The sequence below is a fragment of the Cardiocondyla obscurior genome, linkage group LG22 (genome assembly GCF_019399895.1).
Source record: "Cardiocondyla obscurior isolate alpha-2009 linkage group LG22, Cobs3.1, whole genome shotgun sequence".
Taxonomy (NCBI): domain Eukaryota; kingdom Metazoa; phylum Arthropoda; class Insecta; order Hymenoptera; family Formicidae; genus Cardiocondyla; species Cardiocondyla obscurior.
Genome location: NC_091885.1, coordinates 961,556 through 978,887, shown reverse-complemented (window position 1 = coordinate 978,887; position 17,332 = coordinate 961,556). Strand labels below are relative to the sequence as shown.

Genomic DNA, 17,332 nt, shown 5'->3' with positions numbered 1-17,332 from the left:
ACGTTGCCGATGTTAAGGTAAGTAAGCAACATGAACCGTATGTTTGCTTCTTTCCCTTGGATAATCTGGCGCCAATACGTTTGTCGTTCTTGCGAGTGCGAGACAACTACTGCGCAATTAAGGGAACGTACATATACGTATAGCTTTGTACGAGAGAGTTTATCCGAACCACCGCACGGAACAGAAAGAGGCGCTCCGTAAAATAATGAGAAACAAAGACGAATTCAGGAGTTGTGCGAATTTGTGATAGAGACCCTCGCGGTTTTCCGATATAGGTAGATATTTTCGTCGGCCGCGTTCCACGAAACCATCCAATTGATAATTATATCGTAGGTACATCTACTCTGAATTCGGTCCCGGGTACCAACTAGCTCCGTGAGAGCTCTCGCTCACTTATTCTTCTCCGCGCTCGTTTCTTTTTCACTTACCTATAAATTACATCATTATTGTATGTGCGCGCGATTGAATCGCTCTCATCTCGCGAATTCGCACGTGGGCGAGATCGATATGTGTATCTGAGTTTGCCGTCGCGTAGGTGGACAATGTTCACATACGCACGTTAAGAGTAAATCCCGTTCGACATCTAGTATCCATCTCTCTCTCTCTCTCTCTCTCTCTTTACCTTTTTCTGTCTTTTTTTCTCTTTGGCTTAATTTTTTCAAATCCCCTTTCGTCCTCCGTCTTAATTCTCTTTTCAATCGATACTCTGCATGTATTTTATTCACGTAACTCTTCGTGATACAACTACCTAAATAGCAGCGGGGTCTTGTATACCTACTTCTGCTCACTACTCACAACAACGATATGAAACACATTTACGAGAAACAGCTCAAATTGTATTTACTGTGACATATATACTCGCGTGTGAATTATTTCGATATATTTTTTCCCTACGAACCTCCAAGATGACAAACTTTTCACGCTCGTGAAAGAGCGATCGTCGAAAAAGTCCTCCGAAAATGATAAATGTTCTCCAAGTTCACTGGCTGCTTGGCAAACGCGCGAGATTAATGTCGCGCTATTACTCAGTTACTTTGAAATAAACAATAGACACATCCGCGAAAATCTAATTATAGTCGAAGACAGATGTTACCGCGAAACAAGATTTACTATTAAATTTCATCACTTATTCAAGTGCTCATTTATCGCTAATACAGTCGATATATAAGATGTCTCGGAACTTTAACGTTCATAAATTAACCACCGTTCTTCTTGATTATTCCATGGGACTCTTTCTCAGATTTACAGTACCTATAGGCGTAAAAGTTCGATGACGCCAGCTTATTTCCGTGCAACCTAGATTCCTTCAGTTTCCCGAAATTGGCCGACGTCAAAGACTTTCGCGTAAATTGCGAATTAGGGAAATACGAGTCGGCGACTCTCTCCACGATTACACAATGACTCGCACTTGCACTTTACTTCCACCACCGTACAACCGTTTTTCCTATTTATATCTTTAATATCCGGCTGTACACAGCCGAACATCTCTATGGACTCTCCGTATACTTGACATACATTTTAAAAATACATTCAGGTGTAAATTCGGATTCACGACGAACGCGTAATCCGCATTATTTAACAACGTCGGTGGTAAATTTACAAAAATTAAGCTTCGGCGAAACGTATATTCCGCGAGAGGCACGTACGAAATTCGCGGTTTATAATCGAGAGACTTTCATCTTTTATATTTTAATCGTTCCCGATCATTGATGGCAATAATTTACAACTTCCTATTATCGCGAAACAATAAATGCACGCAAGAAAATGCGACAAATGATATACGCAAACTCTTTTTCACAATCGCGTCATGTTTCCTTTCTCATTTCACTTTATATTCATGGAGGCTGAAATATTAAACTGACGGCGGAAAGTCAATAAATTTACTTTTAAGTCGAATCATGTCAATAATCCATTCGCGTAAGTACGAAAATATACCTTGCGGATTCGACTGATACCAAAATGATTTTACGCTTGCAAAATTCACAGCCAGCAGACAATAAAGAGTGACGTAAAAGAATAAAAGATGGATAATCTCATCCTCCCAAATCAGTAACAAAAAAAAAATGTTATAGATCTATCCCGATTTATATTCGACTCTACTCATCACATTGTGCATCGTTTTCGCTCGTAGGAATTCTTATTATATCTTAATAATTATTATTGAACCCTCATTCATAAATCTTAAGAACACCATATTATCGAACATGTATAACCAACATGATGTATATTAGGAAAATTAACGAGCGTTTAACCCAAATAAAAATAAAAATAAAAATAAAAAAGAAATAAAAATAAAAATTCGTGTCAAGGATTATAAATTTTTATAATTATATCTTTTCAATTGGCGTTTGCTAGGCGAGATAGAATTTTGTGTACCACCTAAATGTGAATATGGTAATTTGTGACCAAGGATAGCGCATAATCGATCAATGGCCGGCACGTGGAAGTAATCTGCAGTCCCGTCTCAAGTAACTTCCTCTATTTATCCAAGTGTTCGTCTTACCGTAATAACGCGACTCGTCGATTCGCATAATACGCGCGCGTTAAAAAAAGCCGCCGTGCGACATGGTGTTACGTTTGCCCTACAACTAACCGACGTCGTCGTGTGCTCCCGCACCCTTTTGCAATCCACGTCTGCGCGTCCACCGACCGGGTGGTCTATAAAAGCGACGCGGAGCGTCACGACGCTCCAGACGTTTGAGATACGCGTACCACGGAAAATGTAACCGACCGTCGCCGCGCCGATACCTCGGGGTCTCTATTTCTGTGCCCGTTTTCTCACTCAAGTGACACCTGCTCCGAAAGCAAACTAGTCAGAGGACACAGCTGACATAATTTCTATAACCCGCGCTGACTCGAGTCGGCGTTTGTGATACTCGCGAGCGGCTGACAAACGCGCGCGAGATTAGAACTCGTCGCGATACAAAGATGACGACGGACATACTAATTAAAGTTTAATTAAGAGTGGTTTATACACGAATTTGTTAACATATACAATATACATTAAACATAGTGTACCAGGAGTGAAGTGACGTTTCTATCAATTTTTCACAAAAAATTTGCGTGGTAGGTATCTTGTGACGTGTTATCCCTTCGCTATCATTGTAGCTAGTACGTAATTCTAACTTGTGACGATGCACGAATTCTTTTAGCACTGATATCTCCATTATCCGAAATTATTGTAAACTTAACTTTATAATGAAATTTTTTGTAATTAAATTTGTAAAAGTCATCAGATTTAAATTTGTCTTTTAGAAAAATGCTTTAGAAAAATTGCAAATGTATTGTATTAAAAAAAAAAAATAATAATAATAATAATAACAACAAGTGCATAAATCTATGATAATAATTCGTCGGCAATATTTTACTTGTCAAAGTGTTTGAATTGTTGAATACTTAACAGAGATGATTTCCGTGACACTTGTAGCACGTATGAGTTGTCGATTCTATACATGTCGACTAAATTGCCTCGTTAAATGCACAGTATGCACGCACGCACGCACGCACGCACGCACGCACGCACGCACGCACGCACACCAAAATATAACGTCGCTAACTCGCGTGTATTAAAATAGAGTGCCCAGTAAACATAAATGCTAAATATATCTGCGCTTCTGAGGCTTGTCGAGATTAACCGGTCCAAACTGGTTGTAATGCGAAAAAATAACCGTGACTTAAAACAATGAAGAGAAAATTGGAAAAGCGAAAAGTATCTGCGATTTGCAAAAAAAAAACTAGAATTATTTCGGCGTACAAAGTGCGATGTCAATGAAAGGGTACTATAGTTTTTACAATGCAAATATATGTATGTATATTCTACAGGCAGGAGGAATACGTAATTCGCATGTCACGTTAATAATTAAAATGAGAAAGTTCTCGATATAAAGCTTCGCCCCGTATCCGATATAATGAGAATTATTAAAAATACATGACCACGCCACCCACCGAGTTTATCACGTCATTTTGTATTCGTTTCGTCACATGATGACATTTATGTTATGTCCCGGATCCTCAGAAATTTATGGACCGATTCGAAGTAGATAAATGTTGATCGTTAAACGAACAATGTTTGTTTTTATGTAGCAGAGATCTTTTAATGACCTGTGTGTTACAGCTCGATAATAAATGATCTATTTGAAAAGATCTCCGAAACAATCTTTTTTAATTAAGAATGTGGCTATTGATCCTTTATTCCGTTTAATTGTTCGGCGCGTCTGAATTGTACATTAATGTAAATTAAACGTAATATTTCACCAACTATTAACAATTATTTGCCCAAAAATACGAAACTAACAATCTCACCCTTTATCATTCGTGCTTAATCTCGCATTTAATTCTGCCCTATTTTTCGCTTTAATTGCGATAAATCGATTAGTGCGCTACGTTGCGAAAACAGAATCCTAGGGCGAGCTCGGCGGAAAATTTTGGGATCCGGCGCCGGCCAGACTCACGCATCGTCGACCAAAGCGTAAACGGTCCTCGCTCGCTAATATTGATCTAGCGAGGGTCTAAATGTCCTGGGTTCACCCGGCCACCCTCCGGCTTGACTCTGAGGCTTTCCGCTGCACCGCGAGAGCGCAGGCAGCTCCCTTCGCCTAAAAGCGACGAAGGGAAAAAAAGCACCATAATAACGCGCGTGAAGAAGATAAAATTTAAATGGTTGTCTTAAATGGCGGCGTTCCAAAAACTCTTCCCCCTGCGCTTTCTACCGAGCAAACTGTCGATTCTCAAGATGCGGGGATCGTAAAATCGTGCAGGAACATAACACGCGATTCCATTTACGCGAGAGAGCTAATGCAGCGCAGCGTTTGATGACGCACGTGCGGGATCACGCGGCGGACGCTGCTCAAAGAGAAACGGCGCCTAAAACCGCGAGTAATGTAGCAAGATAGATCAATGCCTGTTTAAAGTCGGCGTTATGTAACAAAAGCAGATGAATTCCGGCAGTTCTAGTAGCATACTTTATCGAGGAATATACGCGACTTCTGTTGTACACATGCTATATAAAGTTCCCAGCTAGGTTCCCAGTATTCGCTTTTATCTCACAGTAGATTCTTTGAATCAATTTTCCACGGTAAAGTTTAAATCGCACGTTAGCTTTCCTCGTAAATTTTGATGATTAAACAAAATTGTATCAGACTCCAGGTTATTATCTCTCAACTTGAAATATATCCATATAAAGTAAATTTTAATTTTAATTTAAAAGTAAATAAGATTCTTATTACGTTATTTTCCTTCGCAATCAAAATGTAATCAGAAAATACTCTTTGGTTTGTGACGACTTGTAAATTTTTCTTTTTAAAAAAAATAACTTTCAAGAAAAGATTCAGAGTTCCATTAAAAAAAAAAAAAAAAACAGTTACGTCAATCGTACAATCTTTCTTCGGGCGGCTTCTATTTCGCGCGACCCACAATATCGTACACGTGTTCGCGATATATCATATTCTAGAACCGCGATTGATCTACGCGCGGCTATTTATGAACGAGAACGTATATTGCACGATCGGAGAAGTGTGAATATTATCTTTTTGCGGAAGGAAGCGTGGGAACGATCCTGAATATGGTCCTATGTTTGTCGCGTTGACAATTGTAGGCGTAGAATATTTCTGAGACACATTGTTCCTGCGGAACGAAGATAGTATTCCTTTGACAGAGAATTATCCAAGTATAAAATCAATGTTGACGTCCCTCAGCGTAGACAGATGAAATTCTAATTTCCGGTCTCGACAACGAGGCGGTTTATACAAAACGAAAATGGCAAGGACAAATATTCCAGACTTAATTAAGTCTGCATAAAATAAAAGTAACAAAAACGAAAAAAAAAAAAACAAAGATCTTTATTTTAACGACGACGAAAAATAGATCGTAATAAAGTAAAATAATAACGCGACAAAAATACACAAAAATAAAATTAATTAATTTAAATTAAAAAAAAAAAATAGAATTCTTTAAATTATCGAGTCGTTTCGTTGTAACATTTTTTTTTTTTTTTTTTTTTTTCATAAAGCTCGATATAATTGCTCAATCGTGCTATTTAAAATCGAAAAATTAATTAGTTTAAAATACGTTTTACGTTTATTTTTGTTCCAGATGAAGCTTCACGAGAAGAAAGAATCAGGCATCCACAGAGTGCAAGAAGTGCCTCTTGAAGAATTGGACTTAGCAAAGGAATATAATGTAGAGAAGACTTTAGGCGAGGGTAGTTTCGCAAAAGTTCTGTTGGCAACGCACAGAGCCACTCAGACAAGGGTGGTTCTGAAAGCGGTTCATCAAGAGCTTACGTCGGAGAAGGATTTCTTTCGAGAGTTTCATTACTCGTATCACCTAAGCCCGCACCCTAATATACTCTGCTCGTACGCCGTCGCGTTTAAAGCGGAGAAATGCTTCGTTTTCGCGCAAGAATATGCGCCGTACGGCGATCTCGCCGGGAACGTAAAAGCCGGCGGACTAAGCGAAGACGCGTGTAAAAGAATAGCCGGCCAGCTCGCGTCGGCTCTCGATTTTATCCACTCGAAACAACTGGCTCATCGCGACATTAAATTAGAGAACGTGCTTGTGTTCGCGCAGGATATGAGCAAAATAAAACTCTGCGATTTCGGGTGCACGAAGCGCGAGGGAACTCTCGTAAACAAAATCCGTTGCACCTGGGTGCCGTTCCAACCGCCCGAGATTCACGAGATTATCAAGAACGAAAGGTACACTTGCAAGAGAACCTCGGACTGCTGGCAGTTTGGAATCGTCCTTTTCGTTTGCCTAACCGGCAATCCGCCGTGGCAGAGCGCCGACCCGATCCAAGACCCAGATTACTCGGCCTTTCAACGATGGCTGAAGCGACGTACCACGAAAATCCCACCGACTTTCCGTCGCTTCACTCCTAGGCTACTCCGATACTTCAGGCGAGCGTTCGAGCACAAGCCAGAGAAAAGGCCGCACGTGACCGAAATCAACAAGTACCTAAAGGATTCATGGTGCATTAGTAAAATCAGCCACAGTGCGACGTCGACGTCGGTCGACGTCAGCGAGAGTCTCGTCAGGCGAGGCGACAGTCTCCTCTATCTCGATACCATTTTGGACGACCGAAACAACGTAGATGAGAACAAGAACAAGCTGAGGAAGTTGCTCAACAGTTATGGACTGGAAACTACGGTGGACCAGAAAGTTGTTACCAAGAGGATATGGGAATGGGTAATGCAGTGCGATTCTAATATGGACGCAGAGTCGGGTCTCATCAGCAGCTTCAGCACAGAGGACATGTGAGAGATAGTGAGAACATGCAGCGAGCCGTGCCTTCGGGTCACCCAGGAAGAACGGAGTAAGTTCCGAATGGGCAGCTTCTACATGCCGACCTCGTACAGATGTGCCAAATAATCCACCGGAGCCACCAAATACTTCACCGAGGGACATTTTCCAGAAAACTTGAAAAAGTGTTTCGCGAAAAATAAAAGTAGAACGCGATTCTGTTCCACCGACATTTTCAGAGTGTCGAAATCTAATTCACAGGCGGACCAATTATCGATCAACTTCCTTAATTAATGAGAATAAAGGTAGAAAAATTTGAGAGACAATGATATTTATATCGGCCGATCGATGTCGAAAACGATAACTAACAAAATTAATATTTCCGAAATATATTTAATTTGGAAAGGAAGTGTCGCGAGTAATTAAAATACATTTCAGTCTCTCAAACGTTTTCTTCACGCTTAAACTTTTATGTTACTTTAAAAATTAAAAAAAAAAAAAATATATATATATATATATATATATATATATATATATATATCTCGATCGTAAGATGCTCTAGAAATTAAGTGTAATGTGATATACAAATATCTAATTAGAAAGAAAAAGAGAGAGAAAGAGACAGTTGTGAATAAATGGTGATAAGCTGACAATTAGCTTGATGTACTAATTAGAGACAATAATACCGGTGCATATAATTTTTGCGTTAATTAATCTTTCTAGTAAACTCATGGTCTTACTTAGTGATGCCTTACACGATTACACGATTAGGTGTAAGGTTGAACAATCATTTTAAAATGTTTTGTATTACATTTAATTTTTAAATTCGTTTCGGTTTATATTTTTTAGCCATGTAATATCGATCGTTTAAGCAAGAGATAAAGAAGCAAGAAGACTGTGTACAATCCAGGGATTCCCAGACCAAAGAGCGCGACTCCAAACCTAGCATAGAATGTAAAAACATTTTCGAAAACAATTCATTCTTATTCCACAACAATCAGCAAATAAAGGCAATCAAATTTTAATTGCTACGTAACCCAACAAACAAAAGAGAAAAAAAAAAAAAAAAAAGGTATGAGGCGTTTTATCTTTTAAATTTTTTAAACACACAAGTTTAATAAATATATAATTTACGTAAAAAAAAAAAAAAAAGAAAAAAATTGCCAAAAACGTTTAAGGTTTTGGCACGGCCGAAAAATAAAAATAGGGATCATAACGCGAAATGGACGATTATCGGAATACTGGAAAAAAGATTAATGCTACCAGAAAAAAAAATGTAAATTACACAAATGTAAATATCTACATTTATTATATGAACAGATATACATTCGCATTCGTGCTAGATATGTATATATATACGTGTGTACGTATACATATATGTAAGAAAATATAGTATACATATATTCTTGTAGGAGTTTATGGTGTAGCGCATAGAAGTTCCGTTTGTAAAATTAGTTACGCTATTTCGTAACGGTGATATAGGTATAGCGTAATATTGCATGCACGTTGCGATTCCAAACAGTTGTAATAGTCTTTTGCTAACGATCCTGCATTAAAACGCCCGGGGAATAAACGGACACGCAAAACGGGTTGTTTCGCAATGAATCGGTTGCCAAATTCGCCACTTATTGCAATTGACTATCTTACCTTGCACGATTTAATTCGTGTTACAATCAGAGACGTAATAACTCCAATTATAATTTGTTCCCTCCAATGCTCTATCTCGTTTCATTTTTTACGCGTGATCGTGACGGTGAACCGACTGATTTGCATTCTACGAATATCTGAATTGCGCGAACGCAAAATTATAAGACTGAACTAAAAAAGCTCTTAATGCATTGGACAAAAAAAAAAAAAAAAAAAAAAAAAAAGAGGTCGGTTTATTTTTATCCTATTCCGACGCACGTAACTTTCCCAAAGATATAAAATTATCGGTAAATAAATCGCAATGTGTGAGACTCGCTCCCTAGGATCCCACAGGTGGATCGTTATCCGAATAAATTGTACATTTTGTAATAGTCGACGTAAAGAATGTGTTAACGATCAGAATTCATGCGAATGCGTGTTTCTACATATTTGTACGTTGAATGTGAAAATATATACGCGCAAACATTATGACGTTGCCACTGGACAATATTCGGACAATCGTTATCTCGGTATAGTATTCAGTATAGTATTCTGTATCGTCCGAATTAACTGAGCGATAAGATAAGCGAGTGAAGAACTTTTCACAAGGAAACTAGCGCGTGTTGCCTCTACTAATACGAAGCAATGTTTTTGTATATATCGAAATAAATCTAAAAATTATATAAATCTGATATAATAAGTGTTACAACTTTTTCACGTTTTTTTTTATGTATATAAACTTATTTAAAGTAGTGTATATTTTATTTATTCCTAAGTTGAAATAGTTTACTAATGCAACCAGTTAGATTTTTATTTGATATTAATTTATGTTATATAAGTATTATTTGTCAGATTTATATCGAGCAAATTTCAATCCTCATATGTACTATATAAATTTGTTTACCAGAATTTTTGTCGAACCGTGATTTTGTCGTTAAAGCTTGACGTCGAAAGCAATCATTTACCTTGCCTATACGTATAAAACTGTTATCTAGATTACGTCTTGTGTAACTTTTAGCGAGAGTACAAATTGAATTGTGCATCAGCGGATTAATTAGGGCGTGTCGTTCGGATTTTTCAACCTACGCGGTCTACATGTGGCTGTACTGTACTGTAGAACGGGGTGGCTAGCCATGGCTCGGGTGTCGCTATGGCGACGAACCCTGGATACCCGGGCCAGCTGAAAGCAACGAACTACCCTGTCTCTCCTTTCCTCCCCTATCGAAGCAAATAGATATGCAATGTAACAGACGCGATTATTATATAATAATTTTTTTCAGCACCTCGTAGTCGTCGTAATTAATCAACAAAAAGATCGGCGGATGTACCGTTTTCTAAATCATGAAAATTATTAATAACCGAAGCGATTTTTCGAGCATAACGTCGTGTCATTCGATATTTGCATCTATGTCGATAAGCATAAGCATGCGCGCCATTAACAAGGTCATTAGTCAACTTTAATTATGTAGAAATCCTAACCAGCTCGACCTTGATGTCGAGGAGGTAAGAGCACGCGAATGCAGAATTTCCACTTTTTTCTTTATTCAATGCGCACGCGAATAACTGATGTAAAGGTGAATCTCACGAGAGGCGGTGTAATTATTTCGCGAGTTTCGAGAACACTTAAAACTTTCTTCAGAATAGAGAGGCGAAGCACGAAACTACTTTGAGCCTTTGTTCTTAAACAATATAATTACACCCTGAAAACCGTTAATGAGATCTCGTACGTAGTTGATGATTTTTTTTCCAATTAACATCAAACTGTGAAAAATTTCGATCAAATATTTTATTTTCCTACGGTTCGAATTATTTGCCTTTTCCGAAATTGAAATTAAAAAAAAATAGGTAAGTATAATTATATTTGTATAATCGTATATAAATTATAATTATACACATATGTTTCAAAACGGGCGATAAAACAGTAATTTAAAAGAATCCACGTAAGAGTAAAAATATTGAGCAACTAAAAATTAAATTCTTTCAAATGTAAATTCTTAAATTTTTGTATCTCTCCTTCGTTATATTAGTTTGTATTAGTTTAATCGTGGTCTCAATATAAAAATCTAGATAAGAATATTATCTTATTTTTGATCGACTAGAGATTACAGCGTGAAAAAAAATTATATTATAGTAGCACTTGTATCCTAGTAGGTAATAACAGTAATAGAGTTGCAGTGTTTTTATATTAATTAATTGCACGTTACTTAAATATGTACGCTAATAGCGGATATCGCATTTAAATTATAGGTTCTCGTTGCGACGACAATAGCTAGCATACATGACTTCCCCCCGCTCGATCCCCTCCCTCGAGCGCCGTGGACTGAGGTAGAAGGAGAGGGGCGCGATCCGTACCTCATTCCTCGACGGCTGATGATCCACGCTACATCTACGCACGTGCTTCGTGTGAGACTCTACGTATACCACGACAAGGTCACGTACGCTAGCCGCCGTCGTCGCATTAAATGTTATATCTGCTTTTCAGGGTGTAACTTGTAACATTTAAAATATCGTCGCCGATCGAATAAACGAACCACGGTCGAGGTTCGTCGCGAAATCGTTCAAGTAATTCCTCGACGGTTGATGATCCACGCTACATCTACGCACGTGCTTCGTGTGAGATTCGACGTATACCGCGACAAGGTCACGTACGCTAGCCGCCGCCGCCGCCGCCCGTCGTCGCATTAAATGTTATATCTGCTTTTCAGGGTGTAACTTGTAACATTTAAAATATCGTCGCCGATCGAATAAACGAACCACGGTCGGGGTTCGTCGCGAAAACGTCCAAGTAATCGAGCGCCGAAATTTATTATTAATATTTTATAACTACAAGTCCCACTACTTTTACGCGAATAATTTTAGCTAACATTTCGCGCGCGTATCCGCGAGTGTCGCGAGTGACCCAAAGATCTGACAATGAGTTCTGAGAGGAGGAGCAGGTCCCGGATGGACATCGGGCATCGCCGGAGCGACGTTTCGGTAAATATCTTTCTTTTAATTATATTAAAATAATAAATAAAAAAAAAAAAAAATTTCTTCTATTAATAATTATTATTCAATGCAAATTTTTCATTGTAGTTTTTACTTGTTTGTTACAGGATTTCATCATCTCATGGCATCGTCGCCGATCGAATAAACGAACCACGGTCAGGGTTCGTCGCGAATAACGCAAAAGTAATCGGGCGTCCGAAAATTATTTAAGCTTTTTAAACGGGAGTGCCGCCAGGGTCGCGCGATTATTATAACATTTCGCGCGCGTATCCGCGAGTGTCGCGAGTGACCCATAGATCTGACAATGAGTTCTGAGAGGAGGAGCAGGTCCCGGATGGACATCGGGTATCGGCGGAGCAACGTTTTGGTAAATATCTTTTTTTTAATTATATTAAAATAACAAATTAAAAAAATATTTGTTTTATTAATAATTATTATTCAATGCAAATTTTTCATTGTAGTTTTTACTTGTTTGTTACAGGATTTCATCATCCCATGGCATCATCGTTGCCGAACTCCGCCCGCGTCGCATCTAATGTGAGTCATTTTTTTCTTACATAAAGGCAACGAATCCACAAGAAAATATTACAGTTTTAAAAAAATGTATTTTGATATATTAAAATATATATTATTAAATATTAAAATTAAATAATAAAAAAATATTAAATATTAAAATATATATTACAAATCGTGGATGTGTTGCCTTTAATTTTTACAGTAGAAGTAGCGTAGTTAGAAAAGTAGTTAGTCTGCAAGTGAAGAGACTTTCTCAGCCACTTGCGGCAAAGATAACGTTTTTGGCCACTTGCGGCACAAATCGTCACACAATCGGAAAAGTCAATTTTCAGATTAATAAAAAAAATCGGTCACTCGCGATACAGCTGACACTTTCGTCAATCTTCCGATTCGATACGATTCGAGTAAAAAATAACGTTCCTTAATTCGTATATACATATAATAAAATCGTAATAAATGTTGTAATAAATTTATAATATATTAGAGATCCCAATAGCTAATTAAACCGAACCTCAACTTCTTTTTCTAAAGCGTCTAAAGTTTACTCTCATTTAGCAAACGCGATTTTATTCTCAACACTAATTTTTTTAGATAGGATGTTACATCCAACTAGTCATTAAGCACATTTGCATAGCTGTCATCCTACGACATTTGATGAGTGCATTCAAACGTCATCTGCTCAATTCTATTGCTCAATTCTAAGAGTGCCAAGATAAATTTATCGCTCGCGAAATGTCCCGATATTTCGTTGACATACGAGTACGTAATACTCGAAAGAATATTTTGAGACCTTTACTTATTTAATCTTTACTAGTCGACCTACAGCTCTGACATATCCTCGGCCCACTTTTCGCTTCATTACATAAATTATGCATTCTAATACATATTCCACTCCAAATATACGTATGATTCAATGTTGCAAACATATGATTTGGCATTAAAGATAATAGAAACACGTGGAAGAAATCTTTTACGTAATAATTATCTCTGAAGAAAATTTCTCGTTCTCGTTAATGACAGGCTTAATATCCTACTTTGCTTTATTCTTTTCTTTCTTTTCATTTTTCGAATTCTTCTTTTTACTCTGCCGACACGGCCGAGTGTTGGAAATTATTAGTTACGCCATTGGTGTGCATGCGGCAAACGAATGTCTTAACATGCACCCGCGTTCCATCATCTTCCTTCCGATGCGCGTATATTTTAAACCGGCGAGCCGCTATTTCCATGCGTATGGCGAATATTCTCCGCGGCTTGTTTTGACAAGCACCGAACCGACTGGATACCTGACAGAACGTTATCTCGGCAAAACGGAAAGCAAACGCGTATACGGAGCAAAGATATGTTTACAGCGTATCGTAATAAGGCCATCAACATTCGACGAAAGATTCAATTGATCGATCTAACAAAATTAATAAATTAATAATTTACTCAAATTAATAAGCAGGTAAAAATGAAAAAAAATTATAATAAAAGCGTATAAGAAAAAGACGTTATATATATATATATATATATATATATATATATATATATATATATATATATATATATATCTATATATCTATCGTTACGAGGCCAGGATCGAAAGAGTTAAATTTACAATTTTCTACTGAAACCGAGATATAAATGCACTTTGAGAGGCAATGCAAGCTGATGGTAGGCGCCTTTTCTCGCGCAGACGTGCTGTCTCGACTAAGTCGCGTAATGCGGTTACTTGACGAAAAATAAAGCCGGGCAAGCCGCCACCGGGGACGAGTATCGTCATCGATCCTCCGGTCCAACGCCCCGATGTCTATTTTAATACCGTCCAACCTATTTATGTATCGTACGGACAACGTTCCACATGTATCGGTATACCCTGCGATCGGTGCACCGGTTGCAACGGCGCTCTAACATCTTAATCATTTTCGACGTGACGAATTCGCTCGGCGAGAGAAATCTAAATTTCCAAGGTTCGTTCGTGCGTAATTATAGAAATTTCTTTTGTCCGAAACTAATGAAAAACGTACATTAATTCAGATACAGTCTCTTAATAGTACGAATCTTAGTATTTCTCAAGGAAAAATTTATTTTTTAATTTGTTTAAACTCAAAGGGAAAAAAGATTCTTTCACGTTTGATTCCTGAAGATTTCCACCAGGCCCTTTCGACGCATTTATCCCCTCGTAGGTTTAGAAACAACTAGCCGATCGTGCACACGTGCGAATTTACGACGGAACCACCCAGAGCATTTCGACGATAGGGTTCCATGTTCGCTTTACGATATTGCATGATTACCCTCTGACGTCAAAGAAAACGCTCCTCGACACGTTCACGTATACGTAAAGAGGCCTCGCGAGAGAGAGAGAGAGACAGGATTAAAGGTCGTTCGCCCCGTCACCGGGTTCAAACGCCTTTCGCGGGGCGGATGCAACCTAATAAAAATGTAGCGATGATAAGGACGAGGACGAAGATGCACGCGATTGCGCGCTGGGACACGCGAGACGTCTCCCGTTATTAGATGGACGCAAACAGACATCGACACATAAACCTTTAATCTCTCAAAAAGAAACTGGTTTTCTTAATTCGTGCCTAAATTAAAATATCCACTCGGGCCGATTTTAAATTTGCAATTATTAAAATATATATATCTCATAAATACGTATAATTTTAAATAGCATATACTTTTATATATTAAAAAAAAATTAAGTTTCATAAAACCTCCTTTTATTTAAAAAAAAAAAAAAAAAAAAGTATGTATGTATGTATCTATACAGCTTCTCATTAAATTAAATTATTATGACGTAGCAATAAAATAATCCCGACATATCGCGAGCGACGAAACGAGAAACAAGAATATCTCGTTGCAATTGATTGAACGAAATTTTTCTTTCTTCTTTGTCTCTACCAAAAATAACAAGTAATATCTTTTCACGATAACAAGTATAGCCGACGGGGCGCAAATCTATTTCGGGCCAGGGGTTAATATTTGATGACGGGAGGGTTGCCGTCGGTGTATCTAAAAATAGGCAATCAATACGGCTAACTACATGTTACAGAATTAAGCTCACGAGCGCACATGTGTGCGTGCGGTACTTTAGAATTATCAGCCCTCATCAAAGGATTAATTTCGCATGAACACGCATATGTAAAGTTTCAACGTGACTAAGAATTATATTTAATAAACACTTGGCGTGCCGCGCGACATGATAATAATACTATTTAACGATAAAAGATTTTTCGCCGATTACCGTATTAAAATTTGATATATGATGATCGAAGGAAAGAATTTCTTTTTCACGCATAATTATAATGTTATTTTAATTATTTTTCTGCTACCGCGCGACAAAAATTCTTTTATCCAAGCATAACGTGAGAAAATTCATAGCTTGTCGCAGGCAATAAGTCTCAGCTTTTATGACACCTGGCGAATGTTCAGAATCCTTTGGCACAATTACGTTTATACTTTCGTCTAACTCTTTCTGGCCATAGCGTGGTACGAATCGACCTCTAAAATCGTTCGTCCGCAGGAGAGCGGACAAATAGAAACGAAACCTCGATAAACAATCAAATAAATCGCAGTCGCGAGAGTACTTTCCAGGGTTTATTCGCGAAAACAATCCCACACTCTTGAAACGTAGAAGCTAATATTAGATTAATAACGGTTTACAATGATTGTAAAACGAAGCGTCGACAACATGCATTCGAGCAAAATAATCTTTATGATTTCACATTAATTTTCCAATCAGAGAAACTCTCGCAAGTACACTGCATTTGGGCGTTTAGCAATTTAAATTCCATAATTTCTGCAATTTTGTTTGCAATATAATTACGAAATCAATATAAAGTAGTTCATTATAAAATAAGAATTACATTTTTTTTTTTTTTTTTTTTTTTAAGTAATATAATATTTTACGATGAAACAAACGTTGCAAGTAATTATTTTTAACTTTTAAATATATATATATATTAGATGCATTAATAACGTTCAAATGCTCGTGCATAGTCTGCAGGCCTCCTGAAAAGAAAGAAAAGTTTCCTACCTTGACTTGATGAACCATAGGAGGCTGCCGATTCCGCTAATATCCCCTCGTCATTCCCGAAGACCTCCAAGGCATCGCAAATGCAGCACGTCCTGGCGTGATAGGATGTTTCCATACAATTGACTGGTAGTTTCCGCACTGCATTTTATCTCGTACACGATTAAGATGAAATTGTTCCATCTACCCGCAATTTCACACAATTTTCGCACTCACGCACTGTTGAATTTCACTTCTCATTTACGTCGCTGTATTTCGCATACAAATCATTGCACTTTTTATATATTTATACCGGTACGAGAAAGCTCGCGGCATCAATATAATAATGTCCGTGCAATAAACGTGGAACTACAGTATTTAAAAAATCACTAACGCAATTTATCTCTAATAGCATTAAAAAAAAAAAAAAAAAAATTTTAATTAAAATTTATTATTTATTAAAACAACGTGATAATCATTTGATTTTTTTTTTTTCTTAACGTTACTGACATTACACGTGCTTTTATTTTTGCCCCATGTTTATTTTCAATCAATTAAACAAGCAATTCCCCTCGGTAACGTTCACGTTCGTAATAATAAAACTTACGATAGAACAAATAATTTTAAACGTTACGACGATCGTAGCATTACCTACTTCGAATGTATTTAATCTATAAATATACTCGTTACATCGGTATAACTCATTGCTTTCTTTAATACTTTTTATATATAAAAAAAAAAAATTAATTGGTAACTTAAAAAAAAAAGTAAAAAAAATTTGCGCGCATATTATATCATTATCGTAAACTGTGTTAAATTAATTTTTCTAATGTAAACCGCCGCTACAAATATACATTGCGATTAATGAAAAGATAATTGTGATCATCGCCAATTATTACTGTTATATGAAAAGACGCGATAAAATCTTTAACTGAAATACACGATTAATTCCACGATCGAAATAACCGT

The 17,332-nt window shown here is 37.4% G+C and overlaps 1 protein-coding gene across 1 annotated transcript; it reads left to right on the top strand.

Moving 5' to 3' along the window:
* The first annotated feature begins 2,669 nt into the window (after positions 1-2,669).
* Meng (serine/threonine-protein kinase meng-po) lies at positions 2,670-11,147 on the top strand. Its single transcript, XM_070670910.1, has 2 exons — positions 2,670-3,066; positions 6,091-11,147. The coding sequence occupies exon 2, from the start codon at positions 6,091-6,093 to the stop codon at positions 7,255-7,257; it is 1,167 nt and encodes a 388-aa protein (XP_070527011.1). The 5' UTR covers positions 2,670-3,066; the 3' UTR covers positions 7,258-11,147.
* The last annotated feature ends 6,185 nt before the right edge of the window (positions 11,148-17,332 follow it).

What these genes read in the sequence shown, in the direction of transcription:
- Meng (XM_070670910.1), top strand. Translation starts at nt 6,091, where the DNA reads ATGAAGCTTCACGAGAAGAAAGAATCAGGCATCCACAGAGTGCAAGAA.